The sequence below is a fragment of the Mycteria americana genome, chromosome 10 (assembly GCF_035582795.1).
Source record: "Mycteria americana isolate JAX WOST 10 ecotype Jacksonville Zoo and Gardens chromosome 10, USCA_MyAme_1.0, whole genome shotgun sequence".
Taxonomy (NCBI): domain Eukaryota; kingdom Metazoa; phylum Chordata; class Aves; order Ciconiiformes; family Ciconiidae; genus Mycteria; species Mycteria americana.
In genome coordinates, this window is record NC_134374.1 from 11,232,639 (window position 1) to 11,251,669 (window position 19,031).

Sequence of the window (19,031 nt, forward strand, 5' to 3'; positions counted from 1 at the left end):
TGCCAGACCTCCTACAGCAGATGCAATGAACCTTGAAAGGCATTTTTTTCCCGACACAGTTATAGCACCTCTTTGAACAGCATGAACTGTCTTCTGCTGGTGGAGCGTCCCTACTGGGGAGGCTCATGGGGTCGGTTGCAGGGTGGCGGGCAAGGAGGGAAGCGTTTGCTTTTCTGCTCCACTGCTAACATGACTACGCCAGCATGCCTCGATACTTGGTCCTGACTTGAGGCAGGCTTTCCGCAATGCCTCTCCTCCCAGTCCTTCTCTAAAGCCAGTCCTAGGCCTGGATCCCTCCAATCCTATACAAAACTAGGAAACATTTTTCTTTTCCTTTTCCATTTTTTTCCAAGCAACTCCTAGAGAGGCTAGATCATCTATATCCTTCTGTAAGTTAAGAGAAATACTGCTAAAAAAGGAAGAGGGTGAACTTCTAGTTATTCTAACCTAGCAGATGTTCTACTGACTTCAGCAGAGCACAGCAGCAAAATGTCCAAGAGAAGACTAGATGACCTCCTGAGGTCTCTTCCAACCTGAGTTATCCTATAAGCCTATAATAAAAAACCTCAGCCCTCCCCAGCCTGCATCAAGGGTTTGCACTGTGCATCCTGCTACATACAAAGGGCAGGAGAAAGAAAGCCTATTCCTCTTTTCTTCATGCAGTCACAGGCAGAGTCCAACTACTTAGTGTGCAGTAATGGGAGCAGAACGTCACCCAGATCTAGGTTGGACGTGTGCTTCATGCTCTCTCAAGCTTGCCAGTGCCAGAATGACATATAAAGTCCTGGGGCTAATCCCGAGTGTTGCAGCAGAGGGTCAGCTCTTCAGCTGCTGCTACAGAAAGAAGTCGATCATCAGCTCCCCAACTATTCTATAGGTGACCACCGCTTTCTGTAACGAGGGACTGGGAAGAACCAAAGGGTTTTTACTAGCCTCATGAAAGAAACGCTGTTGGGAGCACCAACCTTACAAGGAAGGGCATGGCACTGCGAGCTGCAGCACGTTACACCTCCCAGTCTGCCCCGCTCCTTCTTCCCACGAGCAATCCCTGAGCAGATGCTGTCCCAGGCTCGGAAATGCTCATCAGCCCATCCGACCCGCTCCCCTGCGCCCCAGCCCACCTCCTGACATAGCTCTTTGCTGTCACTGCTGGGCACAAAATCCCCTTTACTAGTTAACATTCAGCGAGCAGGGCTCTCTTCTGCCTGACACTGCTGTTCTTTAATTAGAGATTGACAGGCTGATTAGCACTCTGGGCTACAGAAAGATCAGAAAAAGGAAAGCAAGAGAAATGTTGTCCTTTTCATCAGGCTCATTTTTTGATACCTTCTGTTGCTGGGGGAAAAAAAAAAAAAGAAGAAGAAAAAAAAGAAGGATCTGTTTCAGTCCCTGATGCAATTTTTTTCCCCGGAGGATTTCTCATCAGGCTGTCCTCACTCTGAAAACAGTACGTTGGCTGCATGCATCTTTTTTTCATGTCATTCTTGGATTCAATAACGTAATATTAGGCTGAGGCCAACTATTATAGATTACATAATTAAGGGCACCAAATCTTGATTTAAAGGACCCGTAAATAACAAGAATGGGAAGAAATTTAAAAGGACAGTGTTCATTATATTTCTCAATTATATATATTTTTCCCTTCATGTAAATTTAATACTCTTGAAACCTGCCAAAGTGGCAACCCATGGGAATCTTTGGTAGAAATATCTAGATATCTACATAAACCAAAGTAATCTGTTTAAATAGCAAGTTAAAACTAATCCAGGCTGATGAGCAAGGCTCTCTCCTGTGCCAAACATCCCGCCACTGGCTCGGGGACCTCCACAGGTCCCCTCCCAGGGAATGGGTGCCACATGGCCTCCCTCCTCTGAGAAAACCCTGGGCTGAAAGGGAGGCAAGCGCTGCTGGCAGCTGCCACGAGGGCCAGAGAGGGAGCCTGAAATGCTGCAGGGATCGCTCCTTCATTTTGTTTTGACGGGGTTCAAGAGCTGTATGAAAAGGCATAAAAGAAAGCAATTCTGAGGTGTGCCAAAGCACAGACTTGTTTTCCATCCCCACATCTGTAACGGGCACTCAGCAAGGGCACAGCTGCACTGGAGGCTGTGGTGGGCACCGCAGTCGTGCCCAAGCAAATGGCAAGCTTGCAAATCCTGCCCGGGAGCAGCGTCGCAGCGAGCTGGGCACTGCAGCACGCTCACCAGCGTGCCTCGGTGGGCTTGCAGGAGCCATAAGGAGGGCAGGAGAGCAGTGAACGTGCTCCTGCGATGGCTGTCCAGCAAAGACTGCACGGGAGCAGACACAGAGAGGAAGGCAGGGACGTACCGCTCCTTCATTTCTGCTGCCTCATTTGTGTGCCTGTAAATAGAGCACTGCCCAAACTGGGGCTTGCAAGGACTTAGAAATGATGATGGGCTTTGTGGAAATAATCTCTTTATAATAGTACTGTTGTCTGTGTATATATAGCTAGATATTACCCACTAATCTTTGAGATCTGTAACTCTCTCTCAGAGGGCAAGAGCACGAGAAGGGACTGAGCATGTAAAGGCTGCCCAGGATGGGCTCTGTCTGACCTGTTTGAAGTCTGATCCAGAGACTTCGCAGGCTGTTCTGAACCCGCTCCAGCTAACTTTGTGTGCCGGTTTTGCCTGCCTGCCTTTAAATGTCACTGTTTTGATCTGAGGGTATTTAACTACAAGTGAGGAGATGACGCTGAGTGAAGGGAAATAGAGGTTGAACATCAGGAAACACTTCATAACAACGAGAGCTCTCAGACATTGAAAGGTCTCGGCAGGAGGTGGTGGAAGCCCTACATTCTGCGCCATTAACAACTGAAAGGACAAAAGGCACTAGAGAATTTGGTGTAGGCAGGGGCAGCACCTCTCTAGGTCTGTTTATACATTGGAAATTCAGGTTACAAAATAAAGAAGTGAGTCATGCATGGCAACAGTCCAATCCAGGCTTTTCGGTCAAGACCACGTTCCTACAAATTATACAGAAATACATTTCAAAGTGATTGGGATTATTTCTAATTTGCAGCAGTCAGTGAGATCAGAATCTTTCCATAAGATTCTGCTCAGTCATTACTTGTATTAAGCTGCCAAAGCTGCCAATAATTCCTTAAGACTTCACGCCCTGGCTGCCACAGCACGGTTATCAGCTGCAGCTAGAGTCAGGCCACCCTTTCCTGGTCCCATCTGCAATTTAAACCATCAGACCCTGCTTACGTGACTTCTTGGGAAAAAAAAATCTGGCCTTGGTTACCTCAAGGATATTCGCATTTTTCAAACGCTGACCCTGAAATCCACCTTCACAGGGCCATGCAGAATATCTTGAAGGATAAAAAGGATTCCTGAAAGACACAGGCACAACTCCATGGGATTCAGTAAAATCCCTTCTGCTTAAATTAGCTAGGACATGCCCCCTACTTCTTCTGTTTGTTTTAGGATCAGCAATATGTATCCATTCCCAATAACACCCTCTCCTTGCAAGAAAATGTGTACATACACTTTGTATACAAGGACATTTCAAATATTCACTCATTATTTTTTGTATGGTTTGGGTTTTTTCTTCTTCTTTAAAGAAGAAGAGAAAGAAGAAGAAGGTTTTTTTCCTTTCTTTTTCTTCTTCTTCTTTTTCCAGCATCTCATCGCAAAACACAGGTAAATTTAGAAATGAAAATGCAATTTCAAATCAGAGAGTCAACATCGTTAGTCTAGAGATGTTGAGGAAAACCAGACATTTCTCCAAATGAAAGATTTCAACATGCTTAAACACTTAGCCTTGGTTGCTGCTGAAATAATTCACCAAGTGCAACATACAGTAGGAATTAGGGACTACCTCTATCTTGTGCCCTGGCTGGATTTCTGGTGAAAAAAAGCCTGAACCGCTAATTTTTTTCTCCTAGTTCCTGCTTTCTTGTACTTAGTGGTTTTTTTCAGATTGTCTCAAGGAAGACTGTGCTGTACACCCCAGGTCCATGCTGCTATGGCTCGTTTGCACTGCCGGGCCGGCTGGAGAGATCAGGAAGCCACTGTGACACACAGAGGGACAGAAAGGAAGCGCTTTTGGGTACAGACTCTAATTAGAGTAGGAATAGGGCCACAGAAAGATGGGAGGGTAATGCTGTGGGTTCCTGTCTCTCTTTCACTGAGCACTTAATATAAACTGAATGAACATTTGCAGAAGCACAGTTGACAGCAGGTCACTCTCTCAGCTGAGTGCCCTCCACCGAAGATGAACTGGGAGTCGTGGTCTTCTACTCTCTGACCCAGATGATAAATGCATGCTCCCCATAGACTGGAAGAGGCTAGGGAGATGTACCAGGACATCCCTCTTCTACTCCACAACTGCCTACGCGTAGAAGATGAGAGCTTGAACCCCTACAGGCCAGTAAGAAGTCAACCCCTAATGGCCTATGTCCTGGAAGACGTGTCCTATAGATAGAGATCAGCTGAGTGGGGTTTTTGGAGGTTAGCAGCTTGGGTTTGCAATGCCTAAAGAGAGCATCTGCACAGATCTAGGACAGATCTAAGCATCTGGCACTGCTTTTGATTTCTCCTGCTCTCTTCCTGCATTATACTATAGTTAACTTCTGAGTATTTGGGGGTTTTGTGCATCCTTCTGGCCATTACATGGACATCTGTGAAGTGGGGGCTGGATCTGATGAGTCAAAAGTTACTTTAGAGGAAAGAATCAAGCAGTGAATTCCTCTGCTGGATCTAGCTCTCATCCTCTAGTGTTCTCATCACAACTCTATGACTCTCCTTGATGCAAATTACAGAATAAAAATGGCAAGAAGGGTGTTTTCCTTTGAATGAGGGCAGTAGCTGTATTCCCATCGGATCTCTGAGCGGTAGCAACAGCAGGTTTTGCTATATTATGAGAAGCTGAAGGATATTGCTGCAATATTGTGCTTAAAATTTTGAATAGTTGAAAAAAGCCTAGAATAATGATTTGGCAAGTTCCTGAGGATAGGATGGAGATAAAGAACGGGTACTGCTTAGGAGGAATGAATTATAAAGGATATGGCTAAATAAAAATGAATTATCAACTGAGCTAATGGAAGAGAAAAAGAAACTGCTATTCCATAGATCCTATGTGGAGGTGACCTTGGCTTTCCACTCACACATGAATATTCACTGACTTGGAATTGATCTGTCCTTAATCTAGATTTATTTACAATGAGGGTCTTGGCATTTCTTACAAGTGACACACATTAGCTCATCACATGGAATTTACTGAAGGCTGGAGAGATATCTGATGGTCCTGTGCCTCCTTGAGAGCAGTTTTCTAATTCTGAAAATGAGTCTGCGTGTCAGTGAGAGAGAGGTTTCTTCGCAGTAAACAACAATAAAACAATCAAGCAAATCATCTGCATTCTCTGCTCTCACAGCCAGTCATAATTTAAGAACCAGCTACGATTGCTGCATTTCTATGTTTTATCAAGAGATCCAGGGATGAATCCAACCTTCATTATAGCAATGAAACTAATTCAGTCAAGGAGGATACACAATCAGAAGGTGATGCACCTGGATTTCTCTTCCTCTCCTCCCAGCTTTCCTAGATCTTTTCCAGAAAAAAAAATAAATTAAAGGATTAATGCATCTTTCCCATATACTAATTTACATAGTATGATCCCATTGACTTGAATGTGGAGTTAGTCCAGATCTTCATGACTGTGAGGAAGAAAGGCTGTTCCATCACTCTAAGTATCTACTTGCTAAACACATGGATCGATGACAACACAGAGAGGGCTTTACAAAAATATTTGTCCTTGGTCTGCTTCAAAAACCCTATTTACAGATTATATTCATACAATGATTTTAAAAAAATCTGGGGCGAAAAGGAGAACATAAATTTAGTGTGGCTTTTTTTTAAACACATGGCAAAAATGTAGGAGACTGAAGGCCTGCTAGTGAGGAATCCCTCTGCTGACTTTGCCTTGCCTGTGTTTCTCAGCTCCTTAATCATACGATCACTACACATAAGGTTGGTTTAGAAATATCTTTAAGCGGGTACTCATTTTAAATGTGCAAATAGTATCTCTAATGTTTTGGCTTCTATTCATAAAGCAACCACCAGAAGAGTTTTCTCCATTTTCTTAACCCGTCACAATTTCTAGGGCTTTTTGCCACCTCTTTCCCTACTTCTGCCCCAATGACAAAGCACAGAGCCAGAATGCCCATAGAGTTTGATCCAAATCTTACTTACTCCCAGGACAACAGCATTGCAATCACAAAAGTTACTCCAGATTTCTATTGATGAAATTGGAATTGGACCCTAGATTTTCTTCAGAGTACCATTAATGTTTTACCTCTTAAGTACCATCTCTAAAGTCTGTAACTATGTCTTCTCTGTCCCAAGCTTAATCCCAAGACTAGGTTGTGTGAAATGAACTATATGGTCTCAGATAATTCAACAACTGCATGGAATTTACTTTTTCCAGGTTTATAGCACCTAAATCAGGGCCGAGTGTCTACTGTACCTCCCAGTCCAGAACGGAGGCCTGCCACTGAGCTATCTTGTCAATGTTCTCCAATCTCCGCTTCCGCTCGTTGATCTGTAGAGTCACGTTCCTCATGACGGCGAGAGCAGCAGCCACATACCTGTAGTCACTGTCGAACACAAAAGAAAAGTCCATGAAATGGAGCCTGATGTGCAGTAGAATTGCACAGGAGTCTATCATTAGCAACAGCATAATCTCACCATCCTTTTAGAAAGAAGGCAGGATTTGCCACTCATTTCTACCCTACTGTATTTTTTCCATCACCAGTGTCTTTCTGGATCATAACAAAAGAGCAGCTTGCTTGAAACTGAAATTGTGTGTGTATGAGACAGAGAAGCCGGCCAGCTCCTCAGCTTGTTTGCATCAGGGTAGCCCCAATGAGTACAGTCTAGCCGCTATGTACGACAGCTGTGAATATTGCTCTTTAAAGTCTTAAGGTGCTCAGCTAAAGGCATCCTAAAAGAAAGTCTGAACATTTTTATAGCCTGTGTCTTTGGGCTTGGATTTTCCCATTTTTAAAATGAACATTAGAAAATATTTTTCAGTTAGACACAAGGCCAGAGCACCTTCCAAGCCATAAGGTGACTCCAAGAGTGCCACAGAGCATTTATCCCATGGCATTCACTCTTACTGCAGACTTCAGGTAGGTAAATCAAAGCAATTCTTTTTTTTTTTTTTTTTTTTTTTCTGGATGGGCCTGTGAGTGTAATAACAAAGAGTGAAAATAGCCTCCCGCCAGGGCCAGCAAAGATGATGATCAGTCTTTTCAAAAAGTGATGCTGAAATCAATGCTATTGATTTCCGCCCTGTGCCTTCTTTTCCATTCCACGGAACCTTAATGTTCATTTCAATCGGAAAGACAGACAAGGCCAGCTCCATAATGCCACCATAATATATTATTAACTTAAGGGCTGGTATTGATTGCTGACTAATGAGAAAAACTGCGATCTTGGGCAGCTGCAGGGGGGAATGGCTTTATTGATTATTGCTAAGAATTGCACTGGTGACAGCTAAAATGGGGGTGAATGCTGTGAATTAGATCCATTTCCCCATGTGATCCAAACAGGATAAATATTAAGAAACAATCACCATATGATATACAACAGAATACTATTTGCTATTTTGCCATCCTTTCTTGGATGAAATCTTGAGATGCGTTTTCAATTTTTACTCAATTCTTGCATCAAAATTCTAGCTGAGGTTAAAAAAAAATCCTACAAATTCTAGAACATCAGGACCTGGTCCTTCAAGAAAGTAAAGGAGAATAGAGGATGGGCTGTCTGACATATCCATCATGATACACAATGAAGAATTTCTTGTGCCTTCCTTTGTGGGGCCATCTGTATGAAGAGAGCGCCTGGTTGTGTAAGGGAGAAGTGGAGCTACGCCAGAGAGACATTAGTCTGGTCTTCAAAACGTCCATGAGTTCTTGTAGGGAAATAGGTAAGTCACTATGGCCAGAAAGGAGCTGTAGAGGTAGGGAGAGGTGTAGGGTTTAGAGACAGTCACTAATAATCTCCTAGCAATTACGCTCAGGCAACGAAGGGAGGCTAATGTCAGTCCACCCGTTAGCAGTCTCCTCTTTCTCACGTAATGTGTTCATACACTTCTAATTCCAGCTCAGTTCTCCAGCAGGAATGCTCAGGACACCAGCAAGCTGCACTTAGGACCTTCATATATTTAATTCATATTAAGCTGGAGTAAATCTTTAAGAGGTTAACAGATGTAGCTTTGTGAAAAATTCAAATGAACCAGTCTCAAAACAATAAGCAATTGAAGGGAGCCAGGCTCTGAAAACACCCCCATGCCTGCCTCCATGCGGAGTGGGCCGCTGCCAGTCAAGCTGGGTTTTATCTTGGTAATGCTAATTCACTAATTCTAATGTTCTGTTTGAAGAGAAAACCCCATGCACATTTTTCTTTCACGCAGTAATGAAGAAAGAGTCATGACTGAACTTTTTGGGCTCCTAGCCCATGTCTGTGGCAGAGCTGGCAAAATCTTAGAAGAAAAAAAATAACAGAAGCAAAGCATTTGGCCAGTGAAATAATAACAGGATAGCTTTAACTATGAAATTAATTGTTTGTCAATTACATTGGGGCTGCAATGACCTCTTACCAGTGCTCAATCAGAATGCAAGTCTAGACGCTTGCCAAATATCACATGCTAACTTGGGGGAGAGTGGTCAGGTTTCTGGTTTCAGCTCTGTTATCCTGGCCTGGTACAGGGAGGACCCATAGCTCTACAGGTACAATATTGGTGAAGAGGAAGGAGAAAAAAAAAAAAAAGAATATAATGTCCCACTGTTAGATGAAGCTAACATATTTGCTTTCATTGGGACTCCTGGTCCTTTCAGAGTTTTGCCTTACTCCATAAATGGTTCAATTGATTTAAACAGTATTTTCTACATATTAAATTCTAATCAGAGTGCCTAAGAGACTCCTAATCCAGCCAATGATGAGCCTGATTTCATTGTGAGTATTAGTCCACTCCATAATTTTCTAGCTTCTGTTTCAGACTCGCAATCTAATTGCGAGCACTGTCAAACTGCAAGTGCACAAGGACAGCTCACCACCGGATTAATGGGCCCCGCTGAAGCTCCCCAGTTGACCTCTCAGTTTCTCTCGTTCATAGCTGACCCTGACGGTATCCCAGCCTGCAGGTAGCTGGCTTTTCCCTGTGTCTGACATCGTCACAACATGACGTTCCCCAAAGACTATTTGCTTTTCTGATCTCAGGCTTTGCTCATCTCAGCCCCGATCCCAAAGCCAGAATTACACGAGCAGAAAATATTTGTATTGCAAGCAGGCACCCATGGCAGCCCGGGTTTTCTGCACAGCCCCAATGCAGAATCATCTGGTGGTGAGACACACTCTCTGTGCCTCACTTTCCCCATTCGTGTCATTAAGCTTGTCTGGGATGCGAGCTGGGTTGCCTGGAGGATCGGTCCCTCCCAGGCTCTTTGAACGCTTGAATCGGAGGAGCTAGACCACAGGGAAGTGTGGTCTAACCCACCCCACGTCTGCGTTATAACACCGTTCCTCCATGTGTCAATAAACTCTCCAGGGCATGACCACACTAACGGAAGTACACCACGCTCCAGGGCTGAGACAAGGCACGGGTCTTTTGCTGGCTCTCTGTGCAGGCATGAGTTTCATATGTGCAGTGTGTTACAGCTTCAGGGGGCTTACTCTTTATTAATGCAAGGCAAGCAAATATAACCCTACTTTCCCGTTTCCAAAAATGAAGAAACAAGAGAAATGAAGTGTCCGTGGCTGTGTCCTATCACTGACATAATCCAGTAAAAAAGAGCTCTCAAGTCTGAATCAACTACTTGTTGCTTACCCACAGGAAAGGTCTGAGTCTCCTCAGAATATGACTATATCTGATTACTTAACAACATGTTGATTTTAAAACATCCCAAAGGAAAAAGGAATGTACTCCCAAAATAATTCAACCCTTGTGCAATCACACCATCCACATCCCCTTTGGTATTGTTACCAAATAACTCGGAGAAGGTCATTTTAAACACAGACCTCTTCTCTGTGAGGCTGCTTATGTCTTCCCATTGTGAAGCCGCATCTGATTCACACTGTAAGTACTGTGGGGACATCACATGGCTAGTAAGGAAAAAAAGCCACAACATTTGGGATCCTAGAGCTGCTTTCTGATACTCTAATGTTCCCATGAGTCCACTCCAAGTTTGATTTGGTCTCATTATGAAGAGAAAACCAGAAATTGGATCTGGAGCCAAACGCACGTCCAAATTGGTAATTCTGAACTGGGCATTCAGCTAGTATGAATCAAACTCGTGAATCAGGTCAAAGCAAATCAATGCATCTCTTTGCTCCTATCACGTCCCTCTGCACTTCTAGAGCTGGGTTTGGGGAAAAACAAAAAAAAAATCAAACATTTCCAGAAGTTTCTGAAACATCTGTGGTCTTTTTTGTTCTCCGAAGCACTTCCTTTTAAATGGGTTTTAGAAAAAGAAAGAAAATAGGCAAGGCAGGAGAAAATCTACTCTTAGGGGGCCTGATTCTTCTTTCACCTTATTTTTATAGCAGCATACCACAAGTGGTATCATAGGTACTATTCTTGATTTACACTAAGTCAGGGAGTCAGGTTGATTGCCCTCATCAGCAGCAAAAGAGATCCTGGAAATTTTGGGAAGTAATCAAACTGCTGGGTGCTCCTCTGAACCTAAACCCAATGGCGAAATCAGAGATGGAATCAGGCTGAAAAGCAGAGCAGGTTCTGAATTCCCCCCAAATCTGAGCATATTCAGGTTTGAGTTGCGGATCCTGCCCCTCTACTTGCTATGTGCTGAGGTCCTCTTCAGGATAAAGGAACGAGCCTTTCTGACCACTGACTGCTAATTAGGTAATTTTTCTAGTGTAACTGGTAGTAGCATCAGAAAGTACATCCAAGGGTAATTAGTTCACATGTCTGATTATAACAGAGATGAGTTTGGCTCCATTGAGAATCAGTGCTTTGAGAAGCTTTCTAACTGTCTGCTGAACCTTTGCCCTGCTTCAATTTATACAAGATGTCATGAAGAGAAGAGCTAGACAGAAAAAAACCCAACCCCTGTGCGTGTGCAGAGGCTATGTAAAGAAGCAGTGAGCAAAATCCTTCCATGTAACAAGAGATCGGCGTACCTGTGATCCTGCGCGGTGTACTTCAGTAGCTCTGCGAGCTGCAGGGGGTATTTGCAGATCTTCTGCACTGGCGTCAGAAGGAAACCGTCTATGGCAATATCAATCATCTGCTGCAATAGACGACACGCTTCGAAGAAATGCTGGTACCTGCTATCTTTCATCAGCTTGGAAAGCTCCATGCATGCATCCAAATGATTGTTACAGTACTCTGAATAGATCCAGAAGCCATCTTGCTGTGAGAGGCAGGAAGAAAGGGATGCACACAGAGGGGAGTACATGTCAGACAAGTGCTGCGAGCAGTCAACCACCCAACTTGCCAACAAGAACACATTACAACTAAAGAAGAAGCAGGAGGAGGAAGGACTGATCCTAGAGTACTTTCCCTGCTTGGAGGAGGTGCTGCATGGTCGCTCTGGGGGAAAAGGGAGGCAGAGAGGGACCTGCACACTGACACATCGCCGAGGTCTCTGTAGGTACAGGGTGTGTTGAAGTGAACCCCTGCGCAGCATTGTGGGTGTTCTCAGTTTCAAATTGTGCGGTGGGGTTTTCTTCATAAAAGGTAAAGGTAGAACCAAGCAGAGCTCTGGCCTTTGGTAATACAAGAGGACAACCTTGTTATTTCTAGAGCTCTTTCCCTGAAAGATCACGAAGCACCTTGCAAGTGTTTAGGAGCTGGGTATATTTGAAATTCCTTTTACCAACAGGGAACCCAAGGCACCAGCCACGGTGCGGATTTCCCCAGGACAAGAGAGCCAGAAAACACCAAAGACTGGAAAAACAAAGAAAAAAACCCACTCACATGTGTGCCCGCCCACCCTTTGCACTGGTCTAACACGTCTTTTTGTGCTAATTTTGTTGGAATCTCCTTTTTCTGCCTTCACTGACCACAGATGGGGCCACGGCAGTTCGTCACCCTTAACTCAGGGTTGATTCACCTGGGCCACACGGACAAGGCAGACGCAAGGTCAACGAAAGATTACACTGGAAGGGAGAGACAGATGCAAACTGACTGCCCAGTATCAGTATTAAGACTGTAGTTAAGACAGCCCAGATATAAGCCCAGGTGTTGTTGGTCAACAGCCTGAGATGCTACATCAGGTTGTGGCCAATGCCTTACAAACTATAGAAAGGACAGATTCTGTTTTTTATAAATGCACTTGACCAGCAATTCTTATTTCTCAGTCCCATAAGGGCCCAAGTAACCTCCCTTTCTGGGAATAGGGGGGCCCGGTTTCTTTCCCATCCCGACAGCTGACCAAGAGCCAAGCGCTGACACCTCTCTCTTCCTGAAGCAGATGAGGAACAAGCAGCTTTGCAGATCCATATAACAGGATCTTAATGTCCTCATCCCTCAGTTTCCCCAAATGGCTAAACAGGGATAATTTATCAGGAGTTTATTAGCCAGCTTTCAGCCCCTATCTGATGACAGGTAAGTGTCAGATATTCCTCTGAATAACGGTAGTAAGTCTTACTATTGTCACTATAAATGAATTGACAGCACAGCCTCAAGACACGAAGTTTTAGCTATTGATTCTCACCAAGATTTCTTACATCTTTTTAGCACGGAGGTGGAATGTAATGCTGCTTTGGAAGCAAGCAGCAGAGATTGCAGGCTCTGATAAAAATAAGCAATGTTAATGCTATCATGCAACTCCTCAAAAGGAAACCTGCTTTTCAATTAGAAGACCAATGATGCTTAAGAGATGCTGTGAACCTTTTTTAGGGATGCCCTGCTTAAGTTTCATGAATATCTAGCAGAAATTTCTCTAATTGTAAGAAGTGACCTGTTGCCAGCTCAGCCCTGACTGTACCTAAACAAGGTAGCACAGTACAGGATCTGCATCCTGGGTTGGAGCACCTCATACGTAAGCTCTGATACAGCACTTTATCCTCCCTAAAGGAAAGCCTAGAACTGCAGGATTATAATTTCCTTGACATTTCCTGACATATTTTCAACACCGGCCAATTTATCAGCTCCTGTAGTATGTGGTTGATGTTACAGTACAATGGGCTAGGCAAAAGCCTCCAGGACTGTATCATCGGCTAAAATGTCCTGTTCAGTGTGCACTTAGCATGAGCGAGTACCTGCTGCCCTGCTGCCACCTGGGCAGCAAGAAGCACAAGCTGGCACCTCCCCACCTGGCCCAACAGCTCTGCAGGGGAAGGCACCTGAAGCTGCATGGGTTTTTCATCCCTTGCAAGTGCATCTCGGTGCCACAGCGAACAACCCAGGCCTTTGGTCTCCTCTACTTTGGTGCCACAGCGAACAACCCAGGCATTTGGTTTCCTCTACTTTTTTTGTGTAATGCACAGCTAAGGCCTCTTTTTACTTCTCTGGATTCTCTTACCTCTTCCAACCTTCTGGTCATGCATGACCTGATTAGGATGGCCTGTGAGTGGGTTTAGTCATATTCTGAAGAGCAAAAGAAGGTGGGGAGTAGGTGAAAGACATCACACCTATGTAACATGATTAAGGGTGGATGTGAAAAGGTGCTGGGATTCAAATGTACTGGGAGGTTATCCAACTATATGCTTCGCTTCAAATTCTCCCTTCTCTATATCTCACGAAGTAAATGGAGGGCCATGGAGTAGTCCCTGATATGTAACTAGAACAGTATTGATGCACAAAAGTTATTCTGAGTGGTTCCTGCCTCCTGACTTTTTCTGCTACTCCTCCTCCCCCACCCCCCAAAACCAACCCCAAAACTCGCAAACAAAAATGCCAAATTAACTTACGTGTTCAAGGAAACATGGTCCAATTTCACTGAGATGGGGGTCCTCATTGTTGTACTGTTTCTCCAAGTCCCGGACAAAACCCATCTGAAATCTGTAGATATCTTCAATGTTACCAAAGATGATTTTTAGCTGTTCATCACTGAACATATCCCTCCTCTTCCGGCACTGCTTTAAGTAACCCTGTAAGGAGTAGGAAAGAACAATCCATAAAATAACCCAAACACTTATACTGAGGCTGCTCCCAGATTATTCTTGAGGAAGGAGTAAGTAAAAACAAAATCAGAAAATGGCTCCGAAAACAAACTCCTCTTGTTATGACATGACAGTCTCCATCAACTCCTGTCTATGAGTAAGCATGCAATATGCAAAACATGCCTTGAAACTCTACGAGTCCTTTTTTTGATAGACAACATCTCATTTGCAACTGTTGTTCCCACTGCAACCTACAGCAGACCCACAGCCCTACTCTTGCTAAGGATGTGCCAGACCCAGTTTGCACAGGGCTTCACAGCCTGCCTCAAGAGACGCTGCAGACAGCGTGTGTACAGCGCGTTGGGAGGACAGTGCTGGGTTCTGCCTCAACGTCCCTCAGCATTTTGCATGAATCAGTTTTGCAAAGGGAAGGTTCCCTAGAGATCTCAACCAGCACAGTCTGAAACAGCTCTGTCCCTACCTGTGCTGCAGAGAAGAGCAAAATTTGGCCAATAGCTCCAAAGAGGTGCATTACAGTACTGTATGCCTGCTCCTTCAAAAATCACTGCCTCGCACTACCCAATATCCAGGGTAGCTCCTACAAACATTGCTGTTTCCATGTCCTCTTCAGTGGCACATGGCATTACAGAGAAAGCTGCAAGGGGCTGTTTGATCATCTGCCCGCTCTGATTTCTCCTTTTAGCCATGGTTGTCAGGACAAGGAAGCTGATAATCATGATGAGAAATACTCTACTAATGTGTGGTTGCATGCCCTTGGTCTAGGAAGAGGGTATGGAGGGTGTAACCATCCTAGGTGTTTCAGCACCAAGTGAAATGTTGAAGGAAAACACTCTTCGAGCGTTCCCTGACTTAGGAAGCAGCATGGTTTATCGCCCCCCGTTATTCATCTTCCTGAGTCTGTGACAGAAGCGGGAGGGCTGTTGTCCTGTGAGTGTCATGGTGGGGAACCCCAAAGGCGACGCAGTAGGTTGGGCAGGTGTTTTGGCTTGCCCAAGCCAGGGAGCCACAGTGGGAGGACCCCGAGCTGCTGATCAATGCCATCTAGCGGAAAGCAGCATTATTTTAATTTTGTTTTCTATACCCTCCACTCCATTAGTGCAAATACGCTATTCCAAACAGTGTAAAATGAGGGAGAATTTTTCTCCTGTTTTCTCAACTATCGTCTTTCATTACTTTTCTTCCTTTTTTAAGTGGGACCAGAGGAAACGGCTTTGTACCCTTCTCTGTACAAACATCAGGCTCCCTTACTGAGTCTATAGACATTGAAGTCAAATGGAGAAAGAGAGAGGAAGAACTAGGATGTAGAGAGTTTAAGGAAATTTTCCAAAATCACAGAATGAATCTGCAGTAGATTTGGAAACAATTCAGATCTCCTGCATCTCGGTCCAGTGCAATAATAAAAAGATCCTCCTTGGTTATTCTTCATCTGCCCATGATACCTGTGGGTACTGAGCCTGAGCTTAGCTGGCCATCATACAAACAGAAACCAGCAGGCAAGCACCGCTCTGAAGACCTCCTGACCTAAAAAGACTGAGTGGATCAATATTCTGGCAAAAAGCATAACACACCAAGTTCTGTCTGCCTCCCTGTTTTGCTGACCCTGCCTTATCCGTGAATTCGCCATCCTGGTTTCAGCTGAATCGTGAGGACACTTCTTCAAACACACTTCCCCGAAGCACGTGTGGTCCCGGGGATGGGGTGGCACGTGGAGGCTCTGGATGCCTGGGCTGAATTTCTGGCTCTGCCACCGACCTGTGTGACATTGAGCAAATCACTTCATCCCCCCTGCGCTTTGCCTGTCTGGACGATTTAGACTAGAAACTTTGCAAGGCCAAATATCAGATGCTATGCTGGCCTGGTCTGGACTGCGGCCTCTTGACTGAAAAGAAATAACATGGGGGTCATCATGAGATGACTTTGCCTACCTTTATCATATAGGAAGAGAAAAAAATGAAGGGAAAAAAGTGCCAACAGCTCCAGCTGAATGGCTATATTTAGGAACTCTAGATGCTTAGTCACACAGACGAACCGCCAGCTGGTGACACGCAGCTGCTGGTCCACAATGAGAACTATTGCAACGCTATAATAAACTGTCCTTCAGCCTCACCATGTGGTTCCTGGGAGGGAGAACTTCAAACAGATGAATGATAAATGCAACTTTGGCCGACCTGGCAAAGAACCAACCTCTGCGATGTCCAGCTTAGCTAGAAGGATGCCGTTACACTGAATTTGCTGGCTTTTTCAGCTGGAAAGCTTGGGTTATGGAATACCTTCTGCATTTACTAAATCTAGGTCTCTCTTCTTACAGGAGCTCCTTGATGACTCATTTCCCTGGGTTTCCCTCTCTCATTTTTCAAGGCCAGGAGGAATGGGAACAGGCTGGTTCCCACGTTGCAGGACAATTGCAGGGCAAATAAAAATTCAAACTAGCAAGGAATAACGCAGAATATCTTTCCAGGCTGCTTTTCATGTTTACCTGCTTATCTCAGAACAGCTTTCAAAAAAAAAAAAAAAGATGCGCACTTGCCCACGAGGCCAGGCTCTTTTTGACACGGGCTTTGGTGCTAGCAGCGCTGAATGACTGCCGCAAGCCGTTTGTGTTAGGACCTTTGCCCCGCTGCACGCTGCAGGCTGCCTGCAAGCCAGCCTCCCCTCTCGCACACTCTGCTCTGTGAAATCAGTCACTGGATGATTTACGTGAACATCTTTCAGCCCCGGGGTTGCTATTGGCTGCGACTACCGTCTTGAATATTCCCCGTCCTCCCTGTGCTGGTTCATCACTTTGCCCGAGTCACGTGTTTCAGACAAGCTGAAGCAGCACATTTCTGTACAGGCACCTATAAAACCACAGGGAAAATAACAGAACGCACAGAGTTCCCAAGCCTTATCCTCTACCCAGCTTGTGCGTTTGGATGGTTGGTTTCCAGCACAAGCCAGCAAAGGGAAGACTGAAGATTTATATATAACACGCAGCAAGAGCCAGCTAGAAGGCTGCTGCATAGTTTTTCCAGTAAATTTACTTCTGTTACATAAAACAATGTCATCTTCCTTCTGCTCATCCCGTCAGGTTTGCTCAGAGAAGGGATAGCTGACTGATGAGCAGATGCTGGAGAGTGTTTTGCTCAATGAATACCTAAAAATAGCTGTCAAACCGTCTCCCTTTAAAGTACTTTTCCATGTAGTCCCTGAAGTATAGGCCAAAGCTGGAAAGTATTTGCAGGAGGTTAAGTGCTAAGTTTTCTCCACCCCAGAGTGGGTTTAGAGACAGCCAGGAGAGGTGGCCCATCCATCTATCCTTCTTGTCTGGCTGAGAGCAAGGTGACAGAGGGAACGAGGAGATGATAGCCACTGCAGGCTATAACTTCAAAGGCAGTTGTGATGATATTCCAGTTTCTTTCCATCTCTGAGCCAGTTTGGGGGAGACGCTGTCCTGCAGACCATCCCTCAGTTTGGACCAGCACCATTTGAGCTATCAAAATACCGTTCTCTAGAGCAGTGCTCACAGCATCCAGGTGAGTCTTGTGCTGATACGCACATACCAAGAATAAGCACAAGAACAAAGCTGAGACCGTTTGTATTGAAAAGGCAAATTAGAGCTATGTCCGGTCCCAGGCAGTCGGGACTCTAAAGCACTTATTCAAATACCAGTCTACAGCAAGTACTGAATGCCAGGCACTGTGATGGCACTGGGCCCACCTAAAATATGAAATGAAGTCCTGCAGGAACACAAGCCTGTTCCTCAAAAGGGCAAGAAGCAGCCAGCTGCAAACCAGAAAAACGAGGTGTGCACAAGCAGGCTGTGAAAGACAGCTACAAATTGTGCATTGGGGAATACATATATGTAGTATATACATCCCCACTGATCCAAAGAGCTTTCTGCCGAGCTGCCCTCCAGTCTGGTATCCACAGATGAGAAACTGGTCGTACAAAGGGGCCAGCAGCTCCTCAGATGTGGTCCTGTGAAGGAGGGCCACGCTGCTGCCAAGAAGGTTTGATGCTGCTTTGCTCTGAGGCAGCACAAAAAAGTGGTTTTCATCCATCTCCGAGAATGAGTCAGGCTAATACCATGCAGACCACGTGAAAACTTGTCCCATCAGCTCTGCACAACAGACTCAGCTTGACACGCTAAGATGCAATGAGGATGTTTTCCACACGGCATTCAGAGCTGTCCTGGCACCAAAGCAAAGCTCAGGTGGAATCCAGTCAACATTATTAAAAAATAAATTCAAAGTGAAATTACTTGGAAAAGAGCAAAACGCAGCACTGGAAGTTGGCTGGCCTTTCTAACCTCCCACCCTCAAATTACTCATAATACGGAGGTTTCCTTTGATCTCCCAACTGCCTCACTGTTCTGATCCAAGCTCTGTCACTTCTCCCTCTAACACCTCCTTAAATTTAGCCTTGTCTTCCTAATCCATATGCTGGTCCAAATCCTGCTCATTTCTCAAAGCACGGCACCCTGCTCTTTGTAGCCCTCCTGCGTCTCATTCTTCCACCTGCGCTCCCCACCGCACGCTACAGCTCCAACCACCTTCTTGGCCCTCCGCTCTCATTGAGGTACCTACCCTGACCAAGCACCTCGGCTGCTCTGCTGGTGTCACTGGTGCCACGTAAACGGACAGACCCTGCACCCTCCTCCATCCTCCCAAGATCAAACCCCAGGCAAAGGGGAATATCTTTTCAAGCCTGGAGACAGCCATGCGTATATGTGGTGCTTTACAGGACAGGGAGTGAGCAGCACTGCCTGCCAGTAAGGCTGGCTATTGCTGCCTGTTATAAAAGCCTAGTTTTCAGTAGCTTATTATTTTTCTAAGCTCTAACCGCTAATTCCTATTGCTGGATATTTCCTTAAGGCTAAATTCCTTTTTCTTTCTTTTCTCCTTGGTGATATTTCAGAATAATGATCCATCCATCCACTC

At 45.0% G+C, this 19,031-nt stretch overlaps 1 protein-coding gene across 2 annotated transcripts in view; it reads right to left on the reverse strand.

The window, feature by feature from the left end:
- The window catches only part of ARHGEF9 (Cdc42 guanine nucleotide exchange factor 9), a 191,809-nt gene that overhangs the window by 31,021 nt on the left and 141,757 nt on the right, over window positions 1-19,031 (reverse strand). For both annotated transcript variants that reach the window (XM_075513089.1, XM_075513088.1), the window contains exons 6-8: window positions 13,900-14,079; window positions 11,164-11,396; window positions 6,488-6,617 (exon numbers count right to left, since the gene is read on the reverse strand). In XM_075513089.1, the coding sequence (XP_075369204.1) occupies window positions 6,488-6,617; window positions 11,164-11,396; window positions 13,900-14,079 (543 nt within the window). The remainder of the gene's footprint in view (window positions 1-6,487; window positions 6,618-11,163; window positions 11,397-13,899; window positions 14,080-19,031) is intronic.